Source organism: Festucalex cinctus, chromosome 4 (assembly GCF_051991245.1).
Source record: "Festucalex cinctus isolate MCC-2025b chromosome 4, RoL_Fcin_1.0, whole genome shotgun sequence".
NCBI classification, from domain to species: Eukaryota; Metazoa; Chordata; class Actinopteri; order Syngnathiformes; family Syngnathidae; genus Festucalex; species Festucalex cinctus.
Genome location: NC_135414.1, coordinates 11,970,575 through 11,998,132, shown reverse-complemented (window position 1 = coordinate 11,998,132; position 27,558 = coordinate 11,970,575). Strand labels below are relative to the sequence as shown.

General features: G+C 38.8%; 1 protein-coding gene and 3 long non-coding RNA genes across 13 annotated transcripts in view; 2 read left to right on the top strand and 2 right to left on the bottom strand.

Moving 5' to 3' along the window:
• Positions 1–27,558, top strand: part of neo1a (neogenin 1a) — a 181,244-nt gene extending 153,686 nt beyond the window's left edge. For 2 of the 10 annotated variants that reach the window (XM_077518927.1, XM_077518931.1), the window contains exons 17-29: positions 800–975; positions 2,856–2,994; positions 3,417–3,524; positions 3,636–3,830; positions 4,523–4,555; positions 4,804–4,872; positions 9,210–9,345; positions 9,732–9,976; positions 15,821–15,913; positions 16,047–16,220; positions 22,068–22,355; positions 22,628–22,764; positions 25,681–27,558. In XM_077518927.1, coding sequence (XP_077375053.1) covers positions 800–975; positions 2,856–2,994; positions 3,417–3,524; positions 3,636–3,830; positions 4,523–4,555; positions 4,804–4,872; positions 9,210–9,345; positions 9,732–9,976; positions 15,821–15,913; positions 16,047–16,220; positions 22,068–22,355; positions 22,628–22,764; positions 25,681–25,833 — 1,946 coding nt within the window. In that variant the 3' untranslated portion in view covers positions 25,834–27,558. Of the gene's footprint in view, positions 1–742; positions 976–2,855; positions 2,995–3,416; positions 3,525–3,635; positions 3,831–4,522; positions 4,556–4,803; positions 4,873–9,209; positions 9,346–9,731; positions 9,977–15,820; positions 15,914–16,046; positions 16,221–22,067; positions 22,356–22,627; positions 22,765–25,540; positions 25,655–25,680 lie in introns of those variants that run through there. The other 8 variants (XM_077518925.1, XM_077518929.1, XM_077518934.1 and 5 more) reach the window with 6 other exon arrangements.
• On the top strand, positions 5,961–7,291 carry LOC144017404 (uncharacterized). The gene is made up of 3 exons (XR_013283179.1): positions 5,961–6,373; positions 6,737–6,818; positions 6,900–7,291. It is a non-coding gene; the product is annotated as an uncharacterized LOC144017404 (long non-coding RNA).
• Positions 7,613–8,997, bottom strand: LOC144017403 (uncharacterized). Its single transcript, XR_013283178.1, has 3 exons — positions 8,680–8,997; positions 8,009–8,239; positions 7,613–7,737 (listed from the first exon to the last, which is right to left on the bottom strand). It is a non-coding gene; the product is annotated as an uncharacterized LOC144017403 (long non-coding RNA).
• Positions 13,301–15,013, bottom strand: LOC144017402 (uncharacterized). Its single transcript, XR_013283177.1, has 3 exons — positions 14,516–15,013; positions 13,570–13,813; positions 13,301–13,469 (listed from the first exon to the last, which is right to left on the bottom strand). It is a non-coding gene; the product is annotated as an uncharacterized LOC144017402 (long non-coding RNA).

Here is a 27,558-nt window from a genome sequence, read left to right as displayed (position 1 = left end):
GTGTGGTAAATCAGGTGCAAATTTGCTCCAAGCTGTCAGTTTTGTGGCCGTGTTTGCGCCGGTATATCATTTGAGCAATATACTTAGCGAATAGGTGGGGAACTGGGCGCAGACTGCGGGTGCAGTAGTGGTGCAATATTTCGCGCTATTACCGGCCGCAGTGCATTCTTAGTGAATATACCCCTTAGTGTTTTATGTACATACATACACCATTATTTCACATTTTTAAGTAAAATGTTGATTCTATAGTTCAAATATTGATGCAAAAGAGAAAAACTTGATCAATTTTGGATTCCTAACCCACAAATTAGTTTAAAAACCGCTGTCAGACCCAACTCAACAAAGGGTGTGTTCCCCAGGGTAATTCAATGTAATCAGTAGATCTTTTCCTTTTCCTCACAGTTGAGTATTGTACTAGTATTGATAGCACACAGCAACTTTTAAAAGTCTGTAGCTGTGTCTGATTTTAGAGGTCATTGTCTATTTTTCTAACAGAATCTTTTCTCTTTCTCTTCACCCTTCCCAATCCCATGTTCGTTGTGCTTATGTTTGGTTTCTCCGTTCACCCTTCCATTCTTCCTTTTAACCCAATAACTTTTATTTTCTGCCTGTCCGTCCTACCCTGCATCCCGTCTGGACTCCTGCCTGATTGTGCCATGACCATGCCATGCATTTCCTTGTGTTTTTAATTTGCTCATTTTAATTTGTGCTCTTGCATGCGGGTTTACTGCCTGACGGGCAGACCCCATAGACCCTGATGTTGACCTGTACGAACTCTTCCATGCTCCATACACCCCAGTACCAGATCCCACCCCCATGATGCCACCTGTGGGTGTTCAGGCCTCCGTGCTGAGCCACGACACCATCAAAGTGACCTGGGCGGACAACTCTTTGCCCAAGAACCAAAAGATCACAGATAACCGCTACTACACAGTGCGCTGGAAGACCAACATCCCTGCCAACACGAAAATGAAGGTAAGGAGTATTTACAGTACAGTATATCCATTAAGTGTGTCAGGCGATTAAAAGTTTTAATCCCATGACTTCAATAGTTAACTCACAATTAATTGTACATTTTATATCTGTCCTAAATGTTCAATAACATATTTTTATATTATATATTAAAGTTTCCATACTCTTTTACATAATTATGTTAAATTAATAGGAATATGACTATATCTTTTAGAATGAATTTGAATTTCATAATTCATGAAATTTTGTTAAAAGATGTACTGTACTGTAAAAAAACAAACAAGTGTGATAATGATTTTTGTTAGTCATTTTTCTGCCACCAGATGGCATAATTACATTTGTATGGCGATGACAGGCTCAGTGCATTTTTCTCTTCATATTAAGAGCTATCTAATCTTTAACATGAAGTAACTTGTGAAATTCTGCACATTGTAAAATACAACTTGACCTCAGTCTCCACAAATATATGCATTATTGCTCAATTTATTACTGCTAAATTTTGACATGGATGTGTCTGCTGTGTTGCGACTGGAATTCGCGTGTTAGTGGCGTGAAAGGAACTTTACATTAACTCAAAATTAAGGCAGTAATTTTGACACCACTAATATCCATCAATATTGTTAAAATTATAGACAAGCCTTTAGCCACTAATAGCTTTGTTTCTTTAATGACAGCCATTTTTTTAACTATCAGTGGGATGATACAAACAAATATTTCCATATTCTATTTGTAGAGTGATGGACTGCTAGAAGCTATTTTATTTAGAGGTGGAATTTGTATGTTCCTTGTTTAAGTCGCTCGCCATGTGATATGATAGGAGTAAATATTTTTACCAACACTCATCATACATGCAGTCTAATCAACACCAACATGCTGTCACCATCACAGCGGCATTGTACAGAACAGAGCACATGAGCATGAGTCAATATTTGAATTTGAGTGATTTGCACACTGTGACAGTGATTTAAGAGCTCCACAGGCTTCATTATAGTTCTATTCAATTATCAAAATCCAATATATTTACATGTCTATTAACATTTTTTTTGTGCTCATGTCTGCTTCTACATTCTGCCTTCTGTTTTTTCCTAACATCACCATCTGCTGTTGTACTGCCCCCACTTGAGAACAGTACATTAATCTTAAAAATGGCATTCTGGATTACATAGATGGTTAAAAAATAAAAATAGAGTAGACTTCCTTTGTGATATGTACTAACCTTGATAGTAAAAATACTTTAGGCTGCTCTGTTTAAATACCTTTATCAAACTGAACAACTGCCTCTTTGTAATAGATTTGTGCTAATATTTCAAACCCGTTGTAAACTGAAGTGAATCCCAATCATTAGTTGCACTGAGCTGCCAAAAATGACAATTTTCAATATTTGGTATTTGTTAATATTCGTCTTCGTGTTTACTTATCTTATAACATATAGAGTGGCAGTCTATCTCTGCCCTGCTTATTGATTAAAATAATAATAATAATAATAATAATTAACACAGAAAGCGTTAACATGTTTCCTGGTTTGGTCACATGACGTTCCGCAAAAGGCCTTTTGGGACAAAAAACTTGCTTTGAACCTCTCCATGCCAATGCCGCAAAATGAAAATATTATTTACAAGGGCCCATGAATTATTAGCGTTAACCACCCCCCAATATACTCCTCCAATAATCATCATGCTGCTATTGCTATTACTTTTACACAAACTTACTGCAACCAGAACCTTTTAGCATTGAAAGAATAACATTTGGAACAATTGAACCATATTGTATGTTTAATGTAACATAATAAAAAAAATGAGGGCCAAGAATGATGGAATGATTGCTAAAAAAAAAAAAAAAAAAAGTCTGAGTTAAACACTAATGCCTTGTTCATCTGTCCACAGATTGCCAACACCACCAGCCTGAACCACATGGTGACAGGACTGAAGCCCAACACGTTGTACGAGTTCTCCGTCATGGTGACTAAAGGCCGGCGCACCAGCACATGGAGCATGACAGCCCAGGGAACCACCTTTGAAACCAGTATGAACACTGCAAACTTGCATCACAACACAGAAGCCTCTCACTGAGAGCTAACCATTGATAGCTTCATGTTTATTTTTCTATTAACTTGTAATAGGGCCCTGCTTCAAATAGTGAAAATCTCTGAATAATTGGTACTCCCCTGTAGAGTTTTATTATTGTTATTAGGCTGGTGAAAACACTAAGAAAAAGAGTGTTGCAACATGGCCCTGGCTAATTTCTTATAGTCTGCTGCCACCTGCTAGACATTTTTGTAATAACTACCATTGCTTAAAACTGCCTCTTCGTGTCAGAAGCTGCAGCAAAGCCTTCTGTAATCTCTGGGTTTGAATAAGTTAATATTTGAAAGGACAAACACTGTAACATGTATGAGGGTTCTTCTTTTTCCTGCAGTGATTGCATTCTGTCACTTCCCTCCTTAGTTCCAAGCTCCTCCCCTAAAGATGTGACTGTGGTGAGCAAAGAGAACAAACCTCGCACCATCATCATCAACTGGCAGCCTCCATCTGAAGCCAACGGAAAGATCACAGGTACCTTTCAGAAAATTCATATGGTCTCATTTTGTTTTTTCCTGCACTCTGTATCTGAAATATCATCTGTATATATTAATCAAATCTACCTCGCTGCACCTTCTTTTATAGGTTACATCATCTACTACAGCACAGATGTCAATGCAGAGGACCACGACTGGGTTGTTGAACCCGTGGTGGGCAACCGTCTGACTCACCAGATCCAAGATCTTACTCTAGACACGACATACTACTTCAAAATCGAGGCTCGAAACTCAAAGGGCATGGGTCCAACATCTGAGGCTGTGCAGTTTAGGACCCCAAAGAGTGAGTTGATCTAAAATGATGTGGCAAGTGGAAACTAAATGTGACGCGCAATTAGAAGCTCACATTGATTGGGGCTGCCAGATTAATGTTGAGGGGTGTCACTTTTTAACTACTGTAAATAAATGGAGGTCAGAAATTGCTATATTCTTGCATAATGCCACTCAGTGATGGCAACATTGCTTATGCCTTCCCTTTACTGCAGTTAAATACGCCTCTGAAATCACAATATGTGATTTGGCATTTCTGCCTACTCAAACATCTACACTTCTTAGCATAATGATGAACATATTAAATTCATACGTACCTCTCTGACAGTAACCATTCAAATTAATCTGAACACTTTGAATACAATCCAACAATAAACAGAATTGTTTAGTCTCCACTTGAACAAAAATCCTCTAAAATGAATTGAACTCTACTGAAAATCTAAAGTCCTGGGTGGGTCGCAAGATGTACAGTAACTCGAAAGTGTTTTGCTCTATTTGTTCAAAACTTTGTTTTACTTGTTTGTCAGCTTGCCTTTGCTGTAGTGTACTTCTGTTTTTTGGTTTGACTTGTCTCAATTTCAAATTTTACTGTTGACGCCTCCTCACAGACTTCATCTCTTACGTTTCCTTCTCACTTGCCACTCTTTTGAGATAACCTGTTATTTTTTTTTTACTCTCTTGTTTTCCCTTTCTGCTCTTCTTAAGCTGAGTCCTCTGACAAAATGGCTAATGACCAAGGTAAACTCCCCTCACACTTCATCTTTGTGTGCACACTGCTGACTCTGCTCCTCTTACCAAAGATTTCCAACTTTTGGGCCGGTTAAAAGCTTTGGCTTTTGCTTATAGCAAGTTTCAGATCACTGTTTAGTCTATTGGTCTACAAGAGGCAGCACGATATGACAGGACCAGAAGCCATTAATCAATTTAAAGACTTTTCTGTAGAGCACATTTTCCCTCATGAAGTTGCTCTTTGTGTCCACCTCCAGCCTCAAATCTTCCATCGAAGCCTGGACCTCCAGGCAACCAACTTCCCCTTGATCCTGGATCAGCAGTTGGTAAGATTTCCCACATTTTCAGCTTCACAAACAAAAATTCTAAGTGCAGTATGTACATCTGGTGTGCAAACTCAAGATATTTGATTTGTGGTCATCTTTAGGCATAGCATTAAAATCACTTTGGGCCTTACAACTTCAAAGCCACAAATTGAAAATAGTATTTTTTAGGGCCACTCTTTGCCATCTTAGGGGCCCCTAGCTACAGTACAGCCATGCTGTGTCAACATCTATGGGAAATATTATTGAAACAGGAGTTCACAGAAAATCATTTGAATATTAATAACCCAAGATGTTTGATACCACTTTTTTCAGGCCGATACCTACATACTACAAGTAGTCGAGTCGTTATCGATACTGAATACTGATACCACTAGTACCCCCCAAAAAAACACTGGCACATAATTAAAAAAAAAAAAGACACATATCCCAATATAGCATTATTCCTTATTTAGTGCCAAACGTTATCCAAAAAGCATTTGAGCATTTTGAGCATTTTCACTCATCTTTCAAGGCAAACAGAATATTGTGTGCTATGATGACGTACACATTAGGGATTACATTCTCTTGATTGAGAAGAAAAAAAACAAAGTATGATTCTGTCTTATGCCGTTCTTTAGTCATCACTCTTTGAAAATAGGTAATTTGAGTGACACCAAGCAAAAATGGAAAAAAAATAATGCTTTGATCATTCACAACAGCCTTGAAAATGTATTTCCTAAGAACCGCGATGTTGTCATGTCATTTGATCCACAGGAACTGATTGAAAAGAGATACAATGCTGCCATCTGCTGGCCATTGTTAATGGGTGTTTTTTATTTTTCCAGCTCATTCATGAAACTAGAGCTACCCAAGACGTTGCACTGCCTATTGAGAAGGGGGGAAAAGAAAAAAAAAAAAAAACATAGCTGACGTCAATAAAAGTTGATGGCAATACTCGATGGGATTTCCGTTAACGTTAATTAACGCTGACGGCAGGAAAATAGTTAAAATTGTGTGAAATTGATAGTAATTTTCTATTCTTCTAATACATCATTTCTAGTTTTCCTGATCGCAAAATGGCCACAAAAGGGTAACTGATGCTAGTATAGGTCGCTTGCACATCGTAATGCATCATGGGAGTTTTTCCTTCGGGCGCCATATTGGGTGTCCGCCGGTTCACAAGGTACACTCGCGAGTTACACGGTAGAGCTTATCAACCTGATGTAATTTTCGCAGTATTTTCACGATTTACCGGAAGATCAAAAACAACGATACAGGCAGAAGGTGTCTCTGTGTGGCGGGATTGATCCTAATTACGTCCTGACCAAGGGTGATTTTTTTTTTGACGGAGAAAGCTTGCTGGCCAAATGTGACATCTCTGGACATCTTTCCCTACCTCGTGTTGACAACATGCTCCATAACACGCCAACAAATCCCTGGAGGCTTACAATTATTTTGTAAGCGGGTGGATACAGAGTGTAAAGTGTTAACATCGCATCAGAAGAAACGGTTGCTGTTGCACGTAAGTAAACCACATGGTGTTGGTAATTCTGCACACAAAAATGTTGATTTGTTCTCTCTGTTATCATTGTGTTTACATGCACAGCTAGGTTTACCTGATGTGGTTTTTCTAACAATTTTATAATAGGCAAATATGGCAGAGCGTATAAGAATAAAAGGTAACTATGCACAGCCTCCCCGTGGCTTAATTAAATTTAATGCTACCCTTTCACTAGTTACATGTTACTTAATCAACTTATTCTAAATGGTTATGGTTAACCACTCTCAGAGGACGTATTTTTAGTTTCAGTTTCCAGTACAATAAAACGTGTTCATGGTAACTACTGAGCATACTGACAGCTTTTCTTATGATCTCACGGTTAAGGAGGCTGTCACAACACCCAATTTCTGTCTGGTGCCAGATGGCAACAATATACTTGTCACGACAACACCAATATTATTACCAGGTATGTATGGCTTTACTTTTTGTAGTTTCTTATTTAATTCTATGTTTCATATTTTCATTACAATGTTTGTAATATTTTCAGATTCAGGCACAGATGAGTTTAACTGGACGGGACTTCTGCGACTTTGTGGTGTGGACAAAGTGTGATTGAGCGAGTCCACCCAGATCGCTCGTTTTGGCCAGCTGGAAAAGCCAGAGTTTTTTTTCCCCCAAAATCCCCTCCTTACCTGAACTGCTCGGGAGAGCATTTACTAGATCAGCAGTGGACTTCCAGTGTTCCTGCTCAGCTGCTGTCACCTACCACTTGCTCATGTACTTCAAAGATGCGGAATAAAGTAGTTTTTTGTGCTGCAGCAGATTGTAAAATCAAATGATATCACTTGAAGTGTGCCAATCTAGACTGCCAAAAGGACAGTGGTTTTGTGACAAGTGTGAAACAAGGATTATTGGGAAAACTGTAACACAGTACTGGTACTTGTCTTACATTAAACAAATTTAAAAGAGAGCAACTTTTTCCTCTGTACCTAGTATAATGAAAGTCATTGCGTACCCCATCAACATTACATCATACCGTCATCTCAGGATGGTAGGCACCTGTGCTAAAATAAATACATTAATTAACAGTTCAATTTTATCCCTGAAATTACTACATCTAATCATTATTCACTTCATTTTTTGTGCTTTTAGAAATAATAGAGATTTATTCCATTACTTTAAGAGGGACCATATTGCACATTGAGTCAAATCCTGTCATTTGTATTATGTATAGCTTTGTAAACAAACCCAACAATAGAATTTGTATAAACGCTGCCTTTATTAGCGCCAAACAAACAGTCGCATGTTGTCCTCCTCCAATGCTTTGATGCTCGCCTTCGTTTCCATCATGTCATTGGCAATCAAGTCGGTGTGGCATGAGATCCCTAAAGAAAAAAATAAAGAAAAAATCACAAAAAAATACGGTACCAGTAATAGGTTTAATATAGTAAAGTAGTATAGTTTTTTTGTCAGTGTAAAAGAAATGTACACATTTTGTTGCATTTTTTAATGTATGAACATTGCTACAGGCAAATACTTATTTCTATAAACACTTCCAAATGTCTCTAAAATATAAGGTGCGTGTACACACACAAACAAACACATACATTCACTCATGCATACAATATATCATGTAATGAATTCTGAGTGGCATACCAGAGGCAATGATGTCAGCAGTACTTGAGGGTACAGGTTACTGGAGCCATCTGGCTGCATAACTGCAACAATCTCTGCCACTTCGAGTCGTCTTTTCTTTGCTTGTCTCTCCTGTGCACGTTCATATCTTGGCACCGACTGGGCTGAGACATAGATGTTGTAACTTGGGACCCAACTTTAATGTTGGAGCCCAGTCGGGATGATTGGACAGAAAAACGGGCGCAGGGCGACCTGTTAAAATAAACAAATATATAAACAAATAAAATATGGAAAGACTGGTTATTTTACCGCAGTAGGGTGGCCGTGAATAAGTTCTTTAGCATGATGTGTAGGCTACCGGGGGTCTGTGTTCTTGCATCACCCCCGGGGGTCTGTTTTCTTGCATCAGCCCCTTCTGTCTCTTTTTTTTCCAAGTTTACATTTTGCCACCAAAAAACATGTTATCGGCATTAAAAGCCCAAGACTAATCAATCCAATTTCAGCAGTAAACACTTTGCACTGGCACTACTTGTTTGAAAATGTTCGATGTTAGCTTTCGGCTAACGTCCGCTAGCCAGCTTGTACTACCGAACTTGCTTGCTCATGAATCCAAAACATAAGCAACTTGCCCATATATGGGCGGTCGAAACGTTATTAATCCTCATGCATTAAATAAAGGTAAACAAGCTTACCGCTCACAAAGTGATCGCTGCACACACGAGCCCAAAGTAACGACTTCCCTCCGGAGTCCGCACTCCTCTGTCTCCAGGCCCTGGTTCCTAGTTATTTTCGGAATTCGGAAGAAAGGCCAACCATTTTCCCCCTTGGCTTTGTTCGAACAGCCAACGATGCAGCAACAATGTACCATTTTAAACGCAGAAAACAAACGTGATAGATACGTGTTAGACCGAATCGCTACGTAAATGGAGGCCACCCAGCATGGCGACTACGAGAAATCCGAGGCGGAAGTGACGACATGTGCAAGCGACCTATTACCGTCATGAGTACCGATACCTTGAAATAAGGCCTGGTATCGGCCCTATACTGATTTTGATTAAGTGAACATTGATTAAGTGATGTGTATATTTGTGTTTAAGTGTTAATTTTCCCCAGACTCCATCAAGGAAATGTAGTCAAATGCCCATCTGTTGTCATGTTAGATATAATGTGTACTGCGTTTACGGTTACCATCTTAAGTGATCCATAAGTGATGTTTTTGCAGGCAAATCCGGGATGGGAAACAGTGAAAATCACATCCTGGTCATCGTCATCATCATCTCAGTGGGAGCGTTCACGATCATCGTGGTGGTTGTGGGGGCCTTCCTGTGTACACGGCGCACCACGTCCCACCAAAAAAAGTAAGCAAAAGCCATGACACATCAACTTTTGATCCTTTTTCTTTATTTTTTTGGTTCATAAGCTCTTAAATCTTTGAATTATGAGTTGACTACTTCTCCCTGCTGATGGCTGGCTCAGCCTCTGACCAATTGTTGTCCCCATGAGGCAACAAGGATTGGATTTACAGAAGGTCTGCTATTTCCATCAAGGTTTCCTGTCGTAATTCTTAAGCAATCATTGTAAAAAAAGATGTCGTAATGTAGCCGACGTTGTGGTTGTTTATGATCATATCAGCACACACATACAGTATGTCTGTTCTCAACATCCAACTGATCACATTACAAGGGCCACAGACACTTTCATGGTCTGATGGTCTTCTCCATGACTCTGCCTTGACATCACACAGGAAGCGGGCGGCCTCCAAGTCGTCCAACGGCTCGCACAAATACAAAGGCAACTCCAAGGACCTGAAACCGCCCGATCTTTGGATCCACCATGAGCGGCTGGAGCTCAAACCAATGGACAAGTCGCCGGAGCCAAACCCGGTCATGACCGAAACGCCCATCCCCCGCACCTCCCAAGACATTACTCCGGCGGACAGCGGCATGGACAGCAACCCCCACCTGCAGCAGAGGCGGAACTCCTACCGTGGTCAGTCTCTGGGGAGAATAGAACTTCAATGAATGTTATGGGCGCACGGTGTGACTCTGGCTTTTGAGTCAGACAGTAGCTGGTGGCTTTTAGCTTGGAGATGTGTTCCACTATTGTTTGGATGCCAGTTTTGTTTTGGTGTTTTGTTTCGTTGCTTTAGACTTTTTTTTTTTTTTTTAAGCAGCAAAGGTGTTCCCTTATTTATGGTAGATGGTCGGAAAAAAACAAACACAGAGCCACTATTTATAGCAATATCTTTCAGACCTACTCATGACATATCTATGATATAGAGATTTGTCTTTATAGTTTTGCCCCTTTTCACACACTTGAGTCACATGTTATACCATAACTTTTGACACATTCCTTAGTGCCTGTTCTTTCTTGCTGTGATAAGTTGTTTGAGACTTTGAGCAGGCAAGAAGAAGACCCCAACTCAAACCGTTCTCCATAAACAAGATAATTTAACATTATGGGCTCCCTTTTCGTTAACAGCTTTCGGGCGAAAAAAAAAAAAAAGTGGCACATCTCAATTTAATGTTTGAGAATGACATTCCGGCGGACTGAGAACATTTCCTTTTACACACGTTTGGCACACCTGACAATTTGTTGGTGAATGAATGTAGATTCAATTTACTAGACCAGGTAAAAGCATGTCTAAGTTATGGCGCAGGTGGTGTAATGCGTAATGTTTGGTGAATTTGATTGATCAAGGTGCAGGCAGACAGTCAACTTGGAGGGGGGGGGGGGGGGGGGGGGTCCTCTTCTTCTCCTACCTGTTATTAGGGCTGGGTTTAAACAAATTTTAAAAAAAAAAAACCCTCAAATAATCGATATCAAATTGATTTTCCTTTTCGAGCCTGATATTGATTCATAAAACCATGAACCAATTATTTGAATCTTTTTACCCATAAATTAAAAATATAATTTTAAAGGCCACATTTTTTTTGTATCTTACTATTTTCTTGAAATTTACTGTTAACATGAATTTAAAAGTATTTTCTTACATTTATAAAAGACCTGACTTATCGTACTTTCAGACAATTCAGAATGTTTTCATTTATATTTACAAGAATTAGAATTATGAAAATATTTTCACCTCATCCTTGCTGAAATCAATATTTATCTAACACTTCAGTCATTATAACACGTTACTTTCATTAATGAACTAAATCAGGGGTGGCCAAGTTCGGTCCTCGAGAGCCCCTCTCCAGCCCATTTTCCATGTCTCCCTCCTTCAGCGCAGCTATTGATCAGCTTATCAGCAAGCTTTGCAGAAGCCTGATAACGATCCTGATCATGAATCAGGTGTGTTAGTGAAGAGAAACATGGAAAACAGGCTCTCGAGGACCAAACTAAATCATATAATCAGTTACAAAATGTAATTTGGAATTTAATTTTTGTGGAGTTTTTATCATGTCCTTAATAGTTAAAGCCCCAGTGTGTAGCTCACGACCGCCATCTATCGGTCAAACAAGATAATGCAATGATTTTAAGCACACGAACTACGGCGTCCCAGAGAGACCCTACTTCAACAGCCTACCACCAATTTCACCGGAACAGAACGCAAACAACTTCTGGTATTCCCTCGAGTGATGACGTAAGTGAATTGCATTTGTTAGACATACTGTACAGATCCCTAATAATGGTGATTTAGTCATTTAATTTCAGAATTAATATTTTTGTCGGCATTGTTTGGAAATACTGTACGTCAGCTAATGATAATGGCTATCTATGTTCATATTTGTTAGTGCAACTAAACCATGCAACAGAGAACACACAGTTATGTTATGTTTTATAGACATGTGGACCATCTCAAAGGGGGCGAGGAGGGGTCGAGAGAGACGACGAGGAAGAGAACGCGGAAGAGAACGCGGTGTCTCGTAACGTACAATTATGTCATCATGGAAAAATAATTCCATTCGAGCATGCATGTGAATGGCTCAAAACATACCTTTGCTTGGAATATGTGGTATTTAGATTACATCGTTTGCTGATATGTTTAGTATATCGTGCAAAAATAATGGTGTTAACTGAACGACACATCTGCAACTCAGACTCGTAATTCCCCCCGTGTTTTGTTGCTACTAACCACTCAGAAAAGTGCTGCTTACAAAAACATTTGAAACCCTTTACTCAGATATCGATTTGTCACCATGTTGAACAATTTTACCTAATAAATATCACTAAGCAACTTAATTAGTTTTGATTGAAGATACAACAGCTTCCTTGTACTTCGATGTGCAGGAATTTACATGGCTTTCACAAATAGTCTTGCTCATATAATAATGTACTTCATTGGCTCAGTGACTTTCAGTTCATTGTTTGGTACCTCATCTGACCTACAATTGTTACCTTCTTGCAGAGACTCGTACAGGTAATGACCATGGAGGAACATGAAGATATCCAAGTCCAGCTGATAGACTGACACCAAGAAATACTTTTTGACACATTGCTGACACATCAGCACCACCACGATTTCCTGTACCTGGATCCCACATCAGCACCACCATGATTTCCTGTACCTGGATCCCAGACTGCAGCACCTTGGTGGACTTGTAGCAAATAAGTGACACTTTCCCAGATCCTTGAGGACAATACAAAGGTTTTTTTACCTGGCATATAATTAGTCCATGTCTGACACTTGTTGTAGTTTGTATAACTTGTATATTGTTGTTGTGTGTTAATTTGTACATTTTGAATAACTAAAAAAAATACAATTTCCTTTGGCGTCAACATGCAGTGTTCATTCGACACCTAACCTAACACTATTTTACATGACCAGAAATGTAAAACATCAAAAGCCTGGAGAATTATTATAAATGCTTGCAATGACAAGGAATTCTTCATTGGCCAATGAATGTAAGGTACAGTACATGAAAATGAATGAATAAAATAAAGTAAAATAAAAGTCTACATGAAATGAACATATTAACTAAAAAAAAAAAAAAAAAAATGCTGTTAGAATATAATGAGCTACATGAATTGCAGTTGTTCCAGAATTTTACCAATACGCTGTGCATTTCAAAATATGGAAAATAGACATACAGGTTTGGGCCAAAAGTAGTGTTACAGAGCAGGTATGTGTTGTACACAGCTAAAATATCTGATTAACTCAATACCATGATGTTTTTTTGTTTTTTTTTGTGTGTGTGTGTGTGTGCTGACATTGCCCCCCATTAACATTGCAACATTCCTCCAACTCTCCCGAACACATAGTATGATCTGTAACACTACTTTTCGCCTACTCTATGATGTTATTGGGGCAAAATTAAGGAAGGCTTGTCCATTGATTGTGTGAACAGACTGCAGTAAAAATGAAGTCACTTCAATGTTTGCTGGTTTTATTAAGTTTGACATGCTCCTTGACTGCACAAGTACATGTTATGGAGTGAGGGCATGTTCCCACCAACGATGATATCATATTCTTCAAAGGCTTGCTGAGGAAAGTGAGGGAGGAGTCACTTCATGGCTTCAGACACCTGGTCAGCAGGTCCTGTGTAAAACAAGTGGTACTTGTACATGTGACCATTCCGTATTGCTTCACACAAAAAGTTCATGTAGTGTGCAATGCCGTCCATATGTAAATGACATACCAAGACGTCGGCTGACTTCAGTTTGTTGCAGCTCAGATATGGTAGGTGGAGATACTGGTGGTACAACACCGAAGCCTTCTGGGGTCCTCCATTCAAGTGTCCTCATTCGGGGCATTCCAATTTGGCTGCTGACTCTCCCCTTGATATTTTTTTTTCTTGCAGGTCGGTGATGTATTTAAACGGTGCATGAATGCTTGTATACATCAGAATATGGTTCTGGAACCCCTCAAGTTTGGCTGTTGATCTAGTGTGACACAAACAAAAACACAATTATAAAATAAAATAGAATAATTGATGATACTACTATATGTCACCAACTTTCCAACAAAGCCCCCAAAATAGAGGTAAGATCTTTAGTTTTTGGGCCCAAAACATTGTATTAGCTAGATAAAAGTAACTTGACTGCATACTGCATAGAATATGCAAAGGCTGCTTGCTTGTCGAATTTCCGTGGAAAACGTGGCAGCCTGTAAATTCTTGTGCACCCAATTACACAATGGACCAGTACACACTTGAGTGAGAGAGTTCAGACTCTAGCAGTGCTTACGGTACAGCCAGCATTTAAGTCCAGAAAGTTATTCCCTGACGAAAATTAATTTCGAGAACACTATTTTCACCAACCACAACGAAAATAATTTTCAACTCCTCCACTAATACAGTATGCTTTAGATTCTCCATTGAAGTTATGGGCAAATATACCTTCGAAATCACAGTTACATTACATTACACAATAACTTGCGCATTTACTCTAAATATAACGTGCCAGCGGGAATCTTTTTTTTTTTCAAAGCAAGTAGCTACATAACGAAATCGTTCGAGTGGTGCGGAGTTGCTAATCAACAGCTACAGTGATCGTAAAACAAAGGTACGAACATCGTATTAATTAGTACGGAGTATACTTTTTCTCTCGCTCTCAAAACGTAAACACAAATGTACTCTTACTTACCGGTCAAGTAGAAAGCAGTCGAAGGCACCGGCACGTCCCAAACCTAGTCTGTTCCTCATTTCTCTCCATCTGGCAAATGCGGCTACAATATAAACTCTTGTTTTGTCGCGCTGAAATAAAATAAATTCCCAAAGTAAGTGTGATGCTTGATAATGCTCTCTTCGGGGACCGGAAACTCTTCTTCTTCGTGGACATGCGGTCGCCATACAAACCGGAAGTGCGTTCCAAAAACGCGTTAAGAAATGGAGCGCTGAAATTTGTCTTTGACGGCTCCCGTAGCAGAAAGATGGCGGCGAAACATGGCAGACACTAGCAGGCGAGGCGCGGACATGTAAGATAATTTGCGATTTCTAGACTAACCGTTATATTTTAAAAAAGTACGTTTATGCGATACAACATATCTTTTTACATACTACTAACACAAACAATTGTTTTTTTTTTTCGAATGATTTATTATTTCACCACTAGATGCCACTGTATAATACTGAGTGTACCTTTAAGAATTGATGTCCCATAATTAATCAATATCGGATCGGATTGAATTGAATCAGAAAAAAAATCGAAATTGGATCGAACTGAACTCTTGTGAATCCAATCGATGGAGTAAATTAGAATCACTACGCAGCCCTATTAATTATTCTGCATCTCCTCCAGTAGTCCTCAGTGCTGCCACCCAAGTGGCGCAATGTGGTACTACACTGAAGGTGCCTTTAAAAACGTAATGTTCACTGCGATACAGTTGGAGTGCAAACATTGAACTGTGATATAATGGTAGTTCATTGTACTAATTTCCACTCTAGTTTTGCCCCTTTTGCTGGGCCTTAGCGCTGAACGTTGCGCTCATTTCCTCTCAACTAAAATGTTTCATTGCTGTGGCCACAAACTATCAAAGTACATGCAGCGGCTTCTCCTCCTCTGTTGTTGTTATGTGTCTAGTTCCATCTCATGCCTTCAATTAGTGCCTGGTTTACACAGTTGCTCAATAATATTCTGGAGGTCTGCGTTCAGTGTTCCATTTTAAATTAGTTTGATGCTTTTCTTGATTGTCTTGCCAGTCATGCATGCTTTTCATCATGTCATGTTTACACTTTCTTGCATCAAAAGTATTCAGCTAATCAAATCAAATGACCATCTCACAATATCTTTTTACAATTAGGTAAAAATATATATTTTTAAAAAGCATCCCCCTGCTTTTCAAATGGATTGATCTCTTTATAAAAAAAAAATAAAATAAAATAAAAAAAAGGGGGGGGGGGGCACAGTAGCGGCTCTCTCTTATGGGCTGGTTTCCACCATACTTTTTAGGCCATGAATCAGAGGACAGCATGTCGACCCTTGCAGGCCGGCGGGGGATGAGGCCTAAAATGATGATGCCTTTTGATGCACAGCCACCTCAGCGTAAGTGTGTGTGTCTGATAAGTGAGCTTGTCATTGTTTTATGAAAGTGTGTGTGCGTGAGCAGCAGTACATCCACATCCTTCCTCATCAGCCCTCTCTCATGCTAAACCTCCATGTCCATTTGAATCCACAGCTGTAATTAGCGCTCATCCCATCCATTCCCTCGATAACCATCAGCACCATTATCACATGGGCAGCCTGGTGTCGCCCACGCGCAGCTACCTCTACCACCAAGGCGGCGGGCACCCCCGCCCGCATGCCTGCAGCCCCATCTCCATCTCCCATCTAGACAGGGTGGACTCCACAGGTGAGACACTGCCCCGTGCTGGTCAGTGGAGGGATTGCAAGATAGGACAAAACAGTCATGTCATGTTTCCACTTTCATATGTAGTGTTCCCTTGTTTATCGTGGGTTCATCTTTCGCGGCCTCGCTGTTTCGCGGATTTTTTACCGCATGCTTTTTTTTTTCTTTTTTTTTTAAACAACGTGCTTTTTGGTTTGTTTATTTTTTTTGGTCTTTGCGCAGGCGTATCTCTCGAACCGTACGTCCAACCAGGGACATAGATACATGCGCGGATTCGTCTCAACGACCTTTCCAACTGTGTCTGTCCCCTCGCTCCACGACATTGCATTCCGGAGATAGAAAATATATACTGTGCTATATAAATGAAATAAAATAAAAACTGTACTTTTAATGGGAAAAAATTACTGTAAATGAAAAAAAAAAACATAAATCAAGAATAAAAAAGCATTCATAATAAACTAAAAATCATACCAAAATGTATAGAGTAAATGAAAAAAATATATGTACTGTGCTGTATAATAAGTAAATAAAAAAACGTACTTTTAATGGAAAAAAAATGACTAAATGAAAAAAAACATAAATGATGAATGAAAAAGCATTCATAATAAACTAAACAAATAAACAAAACGAAAAAACAAACAAAAATATGTAATAATGAAAATATATATACTGTGCTGTATACTGTAATAAGTAAATTTTAAAAAAACATTCTTTTAATAGAAAAATGAATGTAAATGAAAAAATAACATATATGATGAATGAAAAAAAAAAGCATTTATGAAAATCATACAAACACATAATAAACGAAAAAATATATATAATTAACATATAAACAGTACATTTTTATTATTATTTTTTTTTTGTATTAACATGGATTTCCATTATCGCGGGTAGTTTTTGGAGCACAACACCCGCGACAAATGAGGGAACACTGTACAGTATTTTTCTTCTACATTTCCATTGTTCTATTTTTCACCTGTTTTACTGGTTTCTACCGCAGACATCATTCAATAAAGTCTGCCATCAAAGTTGCAATTAAATGTGCTTCGACTTGTAGCAGCAGCTGTTGCTGCACGACATGAGCGGTTTTTAGAGTGGAGATGATTTGGACCGAGGGAAGTGACGGTAGTGGGGAACAACATATGGACACTTTGGAGCAGCCAGATGTGCATTTTTGTTGCTGCTGTTTTTTTTTTGTTTTTTGTTTTTTTTAAATCAGTTTGAAAAATAATTCTAACCATTCATTGAAAATAGAATATGTGAAATACATATTATCGGTTCTGTACAGGGCTGCTTCTTTGAGCAGAAATTGTGCCAACTATAAATGCTAATTTAATTAGCTATCATGTCTTTTACTGCATCATGTGAAAGTGATATCAGGTGATTTGTAAACTGTAATGTAGAAATGTACACAAAAAGTACACTTCTGTTTTTGTTTTCTAAGAAATTGTATCCTGTTTGTTATAACTACTCACAAAAAGTTATACATACATTTGACTTTTATCAAAAGTTTTGATGAACATCTGTTCAGTGTTTCAGTACATTTTGCACGACATCCTTTTCTCTAACATTAATTTGAATGTCGAAATTCACATGGCTTTTCATCCATGAATCGACCAATACATTTCCAACAATTTAGATTTCAAGCCTTTGTGTAACTCTTGCAGTTTCTCTGTCATCATCTGCTGATGCTGATGCTAATGATATTCTGTTCCACTCTATTGTCAGCTTATGGACAACTTCCTGTTTAAAGCTTCTCAACAAGCGAGGAGGTCCCGTTCATCAATTGTTACCTGTTGACTTGGATATGTGCTGTCAAGATGTGAGCAGCATAATGAAGAGGACTGTTTAAATATCAATTATAACTGGACAACAAAATGTATTGTTCAATTCATGTCAAGGTTATTTTCGTGAACTGAAAGTAAGGAAAAGACAAACTTAAATTCAAAAAACATTTTCGTTAGCGAAATAAAATAAAAATGAAAATGCTTATTAAAAAAACTAAAACTAACTGAAACAAAATTTTCAACTGACTAAAACTAACAATAATTAGAGTGAAAATGGCCTTAGTTTTAGTCTTTGGTAATTAAAGTAAAACATGAGCATTTGGGATTGATTTTTAATGTGATTTTAAGTAGATTTATTTTTATATTAACCGGAATAGGGACGTTTTTAAAGTGTGTCACTCAGAAGTGACATCATCGAGCAACAGCCAATAGAAAAGCACATTCAGATGATGTCATTCCTAACTGACATTGTTGTGTACTTGACATTTGACTCCATAACTCGGCTCACCTGCTTTTTCATGTAAAAAATGCGTTACTTTTTTAATTTTACCATGGTATTTATTCAATATTTGCACACAAGTGATACACTTCATTTATAAAAAACAAAAACAAACTAGAGCTGCGAGCGGCTATAAAGGGCCCTCGCAGCCCGGGCCACGTTGGGGTACTTGCATGTTGGGGTACTGGCACGTTGGGGTACTGGCGCATTGGAAGCAGAATTTCTTTGACAATGCCATGATAAACCTTTACATTTGGAATTTTTTTTTTTTTTTTTTTTTTTTTTTTTGCCAGGTGTGATGTGTGTGTCAAGCTCAATGGGTTTTGGTGATTGTTGAGATCTGCAAAAATCAGCGTCTTTGTTTTTATTTTAAGGCAATGAGTTGCCCTGATTGGTATTTTTTGCAAAAGTACATATACACATCATCGCTCGTACTCATTGCACAATGTTGCTTTTATTGTCCATAGAGGCAATTAAAAAAATATGAAACTAAATAAAAAAGTAAATATGTTTGGATTGGTCTGATGCCACTGAACATTTTGAGTGGTGGAAAGTAAAAGAATATTCATAAATGACTTAGTTATCACACTTTAAATGTGTTTACAATTTTTGCAAAAAGACCGTAAGTGGGGCATTTTTTTTTTATGCCTCAAGGACTAGGTGGCGCTGTATTCATAACTGAATTTTGTCATCGAGATACCTTCAGGCCTTGACTTTAAATATACATTTCAAGTATGGGATTTTTTGGAGCATGTACCTGGGAGTTATAAAGCATATCCTTCATTCACGATATTGCTTTTAATGTCCAGAGAGGCTATCAAAAATAAATAAAACTAAATAACAAAAATTTGTATGTTTAGGTAGGTCTGATGCCAGTGAACATTTTGAGTGGTGGAAAGTAGAAGAATATTCATAAATGACTTAGTTATCACACTTAGAATGAGTTTACATTTTTTGTAAAAATACCGTAAGTGGGGTATTTTTTTTTCATGACTCAAGGGCTGGGTGGCGCTGCATATATAACTGAATGTTGTCATAGAGATACCTTCAGGCCTTGACTATAAACATACATGTCAAGTTTGGGACTTTTTGGAGCATGTACCGGGGAGTTATTGAGCATATCCTTTTTCATTGCGAAACACGAAATTTGATGCCCCGCCCTCATCATATAGTATTTCGAAAAGTCAAGATTTTCCCCCTGTCGTTGGCTCAGATCTTGACATGGTCCAAGTCAAGTCTGAAGTCAGTCAGATGAAACGTGTAGGAGAAGTGGGCAAAAGTATGCCCCCTGTAAATGTGCAAAAATCGTCAAAAATGGGACATTCAAAAATTCGTAGCTCACTTCCTGTTTATTTTAGCATATGGGACCAAGAGACTTTTTTGTAGGTCTCAGGCTCCCTCATACACCTAAAAATTTCCGAAGATCTTGCTTCAACGCACAAGCGGGGCTGATTCGTTAAAAAATTCTAGGGGGCGCTATTGCGTCATTTTTTGAAAAGTAGTACAAAACACGATAAAATATTGCTCATTTTACCAGGCCAGATGTGTGTGCCAAGTTTCAGGAGTTTCTGTGCATGTTTCGACCCTCAAAATTGGCTTTGTTTTCTTGGCGAACAGTGCTTAGCCACGCCTACAGTGATTCACGAAAACTCACAAACTTCATGTTGTGACATCATGAAGGCGGAAACCCTCATCTGAACAAATATGAGGTAGGTCCAGTTTACGTGGCTGGAGATAAACGTTGAATAAAAATCATAAGAAAAAAATTGCCACTAGGTGGCGCTATCAGTAAGATGAAATATAAGTTCGTAGATGTCTTAAGGCCTGTACTCTCATCAAATGTGTGAAATTTCGAGATGATAGGGTCATCTGGGTCAAGTTAAAGCAGCTTTTATTGTCACGAATAATCTTCAGACTTTGCGGCAACGTAACGGCCACGCCCTTTGGCGAAAAGTTACAATATTCGTTGTGGGGCATGATCAACTTCTTAAGGCTTTTCTGACCAATTTTCAACTGGATCCCTTCAACGAGCTTGGCACAGTAGCAAAAAACGTAAAGTATGACATTTATTGTCACCACTAGGTGGCGCTTTATGTTTAACTGAATTTTATAATCTAGATGTTTTAAGGCCGTGACTATTAAGTTGCATGAGAAGTTTGAGATTTTTTGGAACTTGTATATGAGAGTTATTAAGCATTTGCTCTTTCTGGACAAATGAAATTTTAAAGGCGATATTTGATGCCCCACCCCCATCATATAGAATTTCGAAAAGGCAAGATATTTTGCCAAGTTGTTGTCTCAGGTCTTGAGATGATACATGCCAAGTTTGAAGTCAATCGGATTAAAACTGTTTGCAGAGGGAGAAAAAGCATGACCACAGTGAATGTGCCAAAATTGGACATTCAAAAATTCATAACTCACTTCCTGTACATTTTTGCTACATGGTCCCAATTGACTTTTTGTGCGTCCCGGGGTGCTACAAGTGCCTGCCAAATTTCGTAGCTCGAGGTCAAACGTGCCGGGATTGGTTTTTATTTTTTTATACTAGGAGGCGCTATAGAATCTCGTTGTTATGACAACATCAGAATATCACATTTTTCGCCGGGCCCGAAGAGTGTGCAAATTTCGGTGAGTTTTCGTAAATGTATAGGTCCTCAAAAATGCGATCGTTTGCGGAGAATAAAGAAGAAGAAGAAGAAGAAAAAGAATTTTTACAAAAACAATAGGGACCTCGCAGCGGTCGCTGCTCGGGCCCTAAAAACAAAAAACTAATACTGAAACCAAAACTAAGCATTTAAAAAAAAAAAAAGAAAACTAACAGAACCGCTGTAGAAACTAATTAAAACTAACGACATTTAAAAAACAAAACTCACAACAAAATGACAAATTCTAAAACTATAATAATTCTGATTCATGAATTAAATGCTTGTAGTGAATGTTGCCAACTTACTATGTCGCTCTTTTTTTTGAAAAGAGCTATTTATGCAAAAAGTACTGATCATTAAACAGTAAGACATGCAAACTCAAAAGTTTAGAGAAGGTCAAATTATCTTCATTTGTTAAGATTGGGTTCATCCTGAAATTTAAAGCTGCTCTATGTAGCAATTTGCCCAAAAATGTCTTTACAATAGCCTTTTTTATTTGACCATTTATGACCAAAATGTTTTTTAATTAATAGATTAACATCCTAGCTGTTCACAATGGTCACTCCTGCAAGCCTCTGGCCAATAGTTTTCAGACTGGATTTGTTTGAATTTCCTGCCCTCTGTTTACGGATGTGGCGTCACGTGCGCATTGTGTACTTGGGGGACGGAAGTGTGCAGTTTCATTTTTCGATCATAGGTGACAGTAGAGATTTTCTGTGTTCAGCAGCTTTCACTCGAAATCCAAATATGGCAAGCTTTTCGATACCTTATGACATGACTGTAGGTCAGCACTTCTCAATTAGTTTGTGTTAGGCGACGGGCCAATAAAAAACCTTCAGTGTGCCAGACTTTGGACACCCCTGAACAGAAAAACTGCTTCCTCAATTGCGTCTCCTCCCCTTCCCCTCCTGTCCTCCAGAGTCGGTGAGGAACACGCCGTGTTCGGAGCCTCTTCCTCCAGCTGCCTCGTCCTCGCAGGCCTCCTGCCCCTCGGAGATCTTGGCGGACCCCGAGGGCAGCTACCACGGCTCCACCACCACTGAGGAGGAGTCGTGCTACACCAGCAACCTGCCGCCCCTGCGCTCGGCCCACCCGCACGCCCACGCTCACCCTCTGAAGAGCTTCGCTGTGCCTGCCATCCCGGCGAGCGGTCACCCGTGCTTTGACTCTCCTGCGCTGCCCAGCACTCCTCTGCTCGCTCAGACAGGTGAGCAACACCTGCTGACATTCTCATAGTGTCTTCTCGTGCAAACAAGAGTCAAACCCAGAACCTCAGAACTTTGAGGTAGACATGCTAATAGTTAGGGATAGACCGATCATCAGCTGATATTTAGTATTTTGACAAATATTGGCCATTTTGAAGAATCATACAGCCGATAATAGATCCATTTAATAAAAGTGATCGGGGGGGAAAAAAAATCAGGGAACTAATTATTAAAATTTTGCTGAACTCGGCTTTGGTGTCTTCATGTGATTCAGGGCCCCCCACACACCCCCATGTTGTTAAAACAGCCTCCATTGGGACTCTGGGAAGGACTCGAACGCCAATGATAGTCAACGTGCCCAACGCCCCCGACGTCCCAGAGACCAGCAAGATGCTGGAGGATGTAGACAGTGTGAGTATTATAGCGAGCTGAGCCAGCTGCCTGTAAAGCCCTTTTCACACTGCACTTGCTCATTGTGAACGAGTCAGTTTCCGGCGTGACCATATTTGGAAGTGCTGACGTAGCAGCCTACTAGGAAATAAAGACAGATCTTTCTGCTGGTTTGACTGCACCTCAACAAGATATATTGTGCGTTGTTACAAAAGAAAATCCTGACATTTTGAGGAGGAGGACATAAGCAGCAGAGAAAAACAAATGGCTTGGCGGGTACCTGGAGACAGTCATTGCTTGTGTCCAAATTCACAAGGCTGGGTCCTCCAATGGCCGAATTTGTCGGCTGCATGACGTCACTCCCGGCACGACTCGACAGCAAGCACCGACTTATATATGAATGGATTGTCAATGTTGCTTGTCGGTAGTGCATAGACTGACACTGCATTCATATGTAAGTCTGCGTGTTGTCGAGTCGCGGAGTGACGTCATGCAGCCGACAAATTCGCCCTTCAGAGGACCCAGCCTTCTGAATTTGGACACAACCAATGTTTTTCTTTTTAATGACAGAACGGGTTTGTTTACCTTTTTTTATTTTTTATTTTTTTTATTTTTTACCTTTACTTGCAACCCAGAACCTCAAAAGCTTGAGGCGTGCTAATAGTGTTCTCACTATAGGATGTAACGATATACAAACATCACAATACAGTATTATCATGATATGAAGGTAACGATACGATAAATATCGCGATATTGTGGGGAGGTTGGCGATATGGGAAAAAAAAAAAAAGGTCACAATGTTGTTAAAAAAAAAAAAAACTCATACGAAAAAACACACAATATTGTGTTTTTGTACATTACAGCAATTAAAAATATAAAAATATTATAAATATAAAAAATATATAAATATATATATATTGAAGCACTAATACAAGCACACTGAGTTGAATCTGCTCACAAGCACATTACGTTCCCCTATCTGACCATTAGCGTGGATTTTAAACATAGAAGGGCCAAAACATGCCTTGTGAAAATTAAACTGCCCTAAAAAAAAATAGCCACCAGAGGGTGCTAGAACTGCACAAATGGAAATCAAGCTGACTTTTTTTTTTTTTTTAACAGATGTGCTGCTTTTAAAGGCATACTTTACTTATTTTGCCATTTTTGGCAGTCAAACATTAATATTTTGTTTATAATTAATTTGATACTTTCATTATTTTTCATGTACAATTAGTACCTTTAAAAACATATGTTGTAACTTGCTGTCGACTAAAAATGACATCACAAGGGCTCAGGTAACCAATCACAGCTCAGCACATGACCAAACCTAGAAAACAGGTGTTCTGTGATTGGTTACCTGAGCCCTTGTGATGTCATTTTTAGTCAACAGCAAGTTGCAAAATGTATTTTTCAAAGGTACTAATTGTACATGAAAAATAATGAAAGTATCAAATTAATTATAGACAAAATATTAACTTTTTATTGCTATAATGGGCTAAATAAGTGAAGTATCCCTTTAATATCGTGACATGTTGACGACGACATTTTGTGGCAGTTTTAATATTGCAATATCGCAATTTTGCATTATCATTACATCCCTAAGAAAACACAATAGTGTGTTTTTGTACATTAAAGCAATAAAAATATTATAAATATTATATGTAAAAATATATAAATATAATATTGAGGCACTTACTTGCTAATGCAAGCACACATTGAGTTCCTCCACATATTGACTCCCTTCACAAGCATATTACATTCCCCGTCATCTGGCGATTAGCGTGGATTTTAAACATAAAAGGGCCAAAACATGCCTTGTGAAAATTAAACTGCACTAAAAAGAAAAAAAATAGCCACCAGGGGGTGTTGGAACTGAATAATCGGAAATCAACCTAACTTCTTTTTTTTTAAACAGATGTGCTGCTTTTAACATCATCACATGACGATGAAGATATGTCGTGGCAGTTTTAATATCACTATATCACGATATTGCCGTTATCGTTACATCCCCAGCTGTCACTATTGAATATTTTTCGAATCGATTAATCAGATTCATTTTAATTTTGTATTGTGTATTGCAAAGGCATTACTAGTGATGGCAAACAAACCCTTTCTGACTTTAAAAAGAAAAACAATGACTGTATGAATTAGAAGACAAGATGAACATTTTAAACCAGGAACCGGGATAGTTTAATCATGCAGTTGTTAGTATTTAAAAAAAAAAAAAAAAAAAAAAAAAAAAAAAAAAAAAAAAAAAGTCCCCAAAATACAACACAAAATCACTCCGCCTTCCCCTCCCTAATTGTCATCATGCTGCACAGCAACATTCCATTCCATTGTCTCTGCCCCTCGCCACATACGCAATGAATAATATAGGTTTGACAATAGCACGCGATGCCCTGCTAAGTACAGTGTGAAAAAGGCTTAACACTGCAGACAGCTCTCATGCTGCTCAATGCTGAATTGTTGTATGTGACCAAATATGGAGTTGCTAAAAAATGTAACTTTCACACTTTCCTTCTGAATCCACGTCAGGTTTTCTTTGGGCACTGGATTGTATAACTAGCTCTAGATGTACTTTGATTTTAACCACGTTTTCTGTTTCCTCTTTCTCTCTTTATTCTTCTTTAACATCATTCTCACCCTCTGTTGGCTGTACTTTATGAATCCATTTCTTTTTTTCTTTTTTTAATGGCTGATTCATACAAAACCCACAATTGGAATGTCTTTTTGCTTCTTTGCTTCTTCTGCTTTGCTTTGCTCTCATCTGCTGCTCGTGTAACTTCCCACTCTGCAGTCCCATTGACCCATCATCCCCCCCGCCCCCCCCAGACCCAGCTCGCCTCACCCCCACCCATTTGACTCCCCCCATGTCCTCTGTGAAAGGTCCCTGACTGACCCTCTCCTCTTCTCCTCCCCCCCTTCCCCCTCCTCCAGGTGCTTGCCTCCCTGCCCCCCTGCCCCTCCCCCGCCCCTCGCAGTAACCCTGTTCCTCTCCCTCAGAGCTACGAACCAGACGAGCTGACCGAGGAGATGGCCCACTTGGAGGGCCTCATGAAGGACCTCAACGCCATCACTACAGCTCCATGAGCACGCACACGCGCGCACACACGCGTTACACACGAAAGTAAATTTAAAAAAAAAAGAAAATAAAAAAAGCATAAACCTTTTGGGAGCAAGTGGCCCGTGGACACAAAATGACTTCTGTGCCCTCCAGAAAAAAAACTTCATCCGACAAAGAAAGAAAGAAAGAAAGGAAAAAAAAAACAACCTCCTAGGAACTTTTTACGGCTCACCTTTCTCAGTCTCAGGAAGGAGATGGCCATTGGTGTGAGACGCTTCATGTTTTTTATGAAGAAGCATTCTCGGAGACGATGAACTCGATTGTGATCTTACTTCCTCCGCAAAAATACAACCATGTTTTGTTTTGTTCGATGGGTGCCACATGACGATGCTCGTCTTTGTCGAAAGTCCAACAACATGCTGGTGTTGATGTTGGTCCACGATGTGTTCCTTTTGTGTATCTGGTGGGCCCTTTCGGTGAAGTGAACTTTGGAAATCCGCCTTCGTTACAAGCCAACATGATTCCGACTTATAGTCATTTATGTTTGTATCCCCTCGTACCATAATTTTTGTATTGATTTCTACCTTATTGTATTCTTTATTTTTTACATACATATCCTTATAAACATGTACATATGTTGTTTTTATTTTTAAACTGCCTCATTCTTTGATTTGGGATGAAAGTGTCAGAAAGGAGTTTTGCAAGTTTTCTTTCCAAGCGGGGTCCTCCCTTCTAAAAGCCTTGCCGCCATGTTTGCAGGTTGGAAGGTAAAGGTGACTCGGACTCAGGGTGTTGCCCCCACCCCAAAACCTTCCCTTCCTGGCACACACCCTTACATTGCAGTCAAACAATCACCTACAACAGACCAGTTGTCTTTTCTACAAAACGTATGAGTGCGTGTGCGTGTTGTGGAGTTGACGACTTCCCGGTGACCCTTAAATGCAACATTGTGGTTCTATTACACGTCGTATATATGTTGGCCTTTAGAATGGGACTCCCACTGAGTTTATGCTCATCTTCATTTTTGTATGAAGACAAAAAAAAAAAATCCTGATGTCAAGTCTGGTTTCCCGTCATCCTGTTACCCAAAGAAATTTATGGTAGTCATTTGCAATCTCAATTTTTGTCATCTTTCTCACAAATATCCATCATCATGAATGTTATTATTAATGGAAGAGATTTTAATATTGGATACAAACTTTTTTTTTTTTTTTTTGAGGGGGGGGGGGGGGGGTGATTGAAAACAAAACAGAGGGACATAAACAAAAAAAATAGAAGAAGGTCCATTTGGGGAAAAAAAATCCATTGACTTGTTAACAGTTGAACCTGTATTGCACTTTTTCACAGTTTTTGGAAAGTAAATTTCTTACATATCTTGTGTTTTAAATATCAAATGCTGTTTGTGTAATGTAGTGTCCTATAGGTAAAGCAGCAGGCAGCTGGTCTTGTTATTTTTTTATTTTTTATTTTTCCCATTGTTGTTGGTTTTTCTCGCTCCAGAGGTGATATGAATTTTTAGCGGGCCAGCGTTGACTTTGCAGCTCATGATGAGGAATTATGTTGTTTATTCGTGTACAGAGCTTTCTTTGCTTTGTGTAGGAAAACTGAAAAATCAATGGCTTTTTAAGAAAACGTTGAAAAACATGTTTGGAGGGGGGAAAAAGGCTTTGTTTTGTTTTTTTAATTGGTGTATACAAACTATTATGAATACTAACAAAATAAACGTTTCACGTGTTTTATTTCATCAAGAA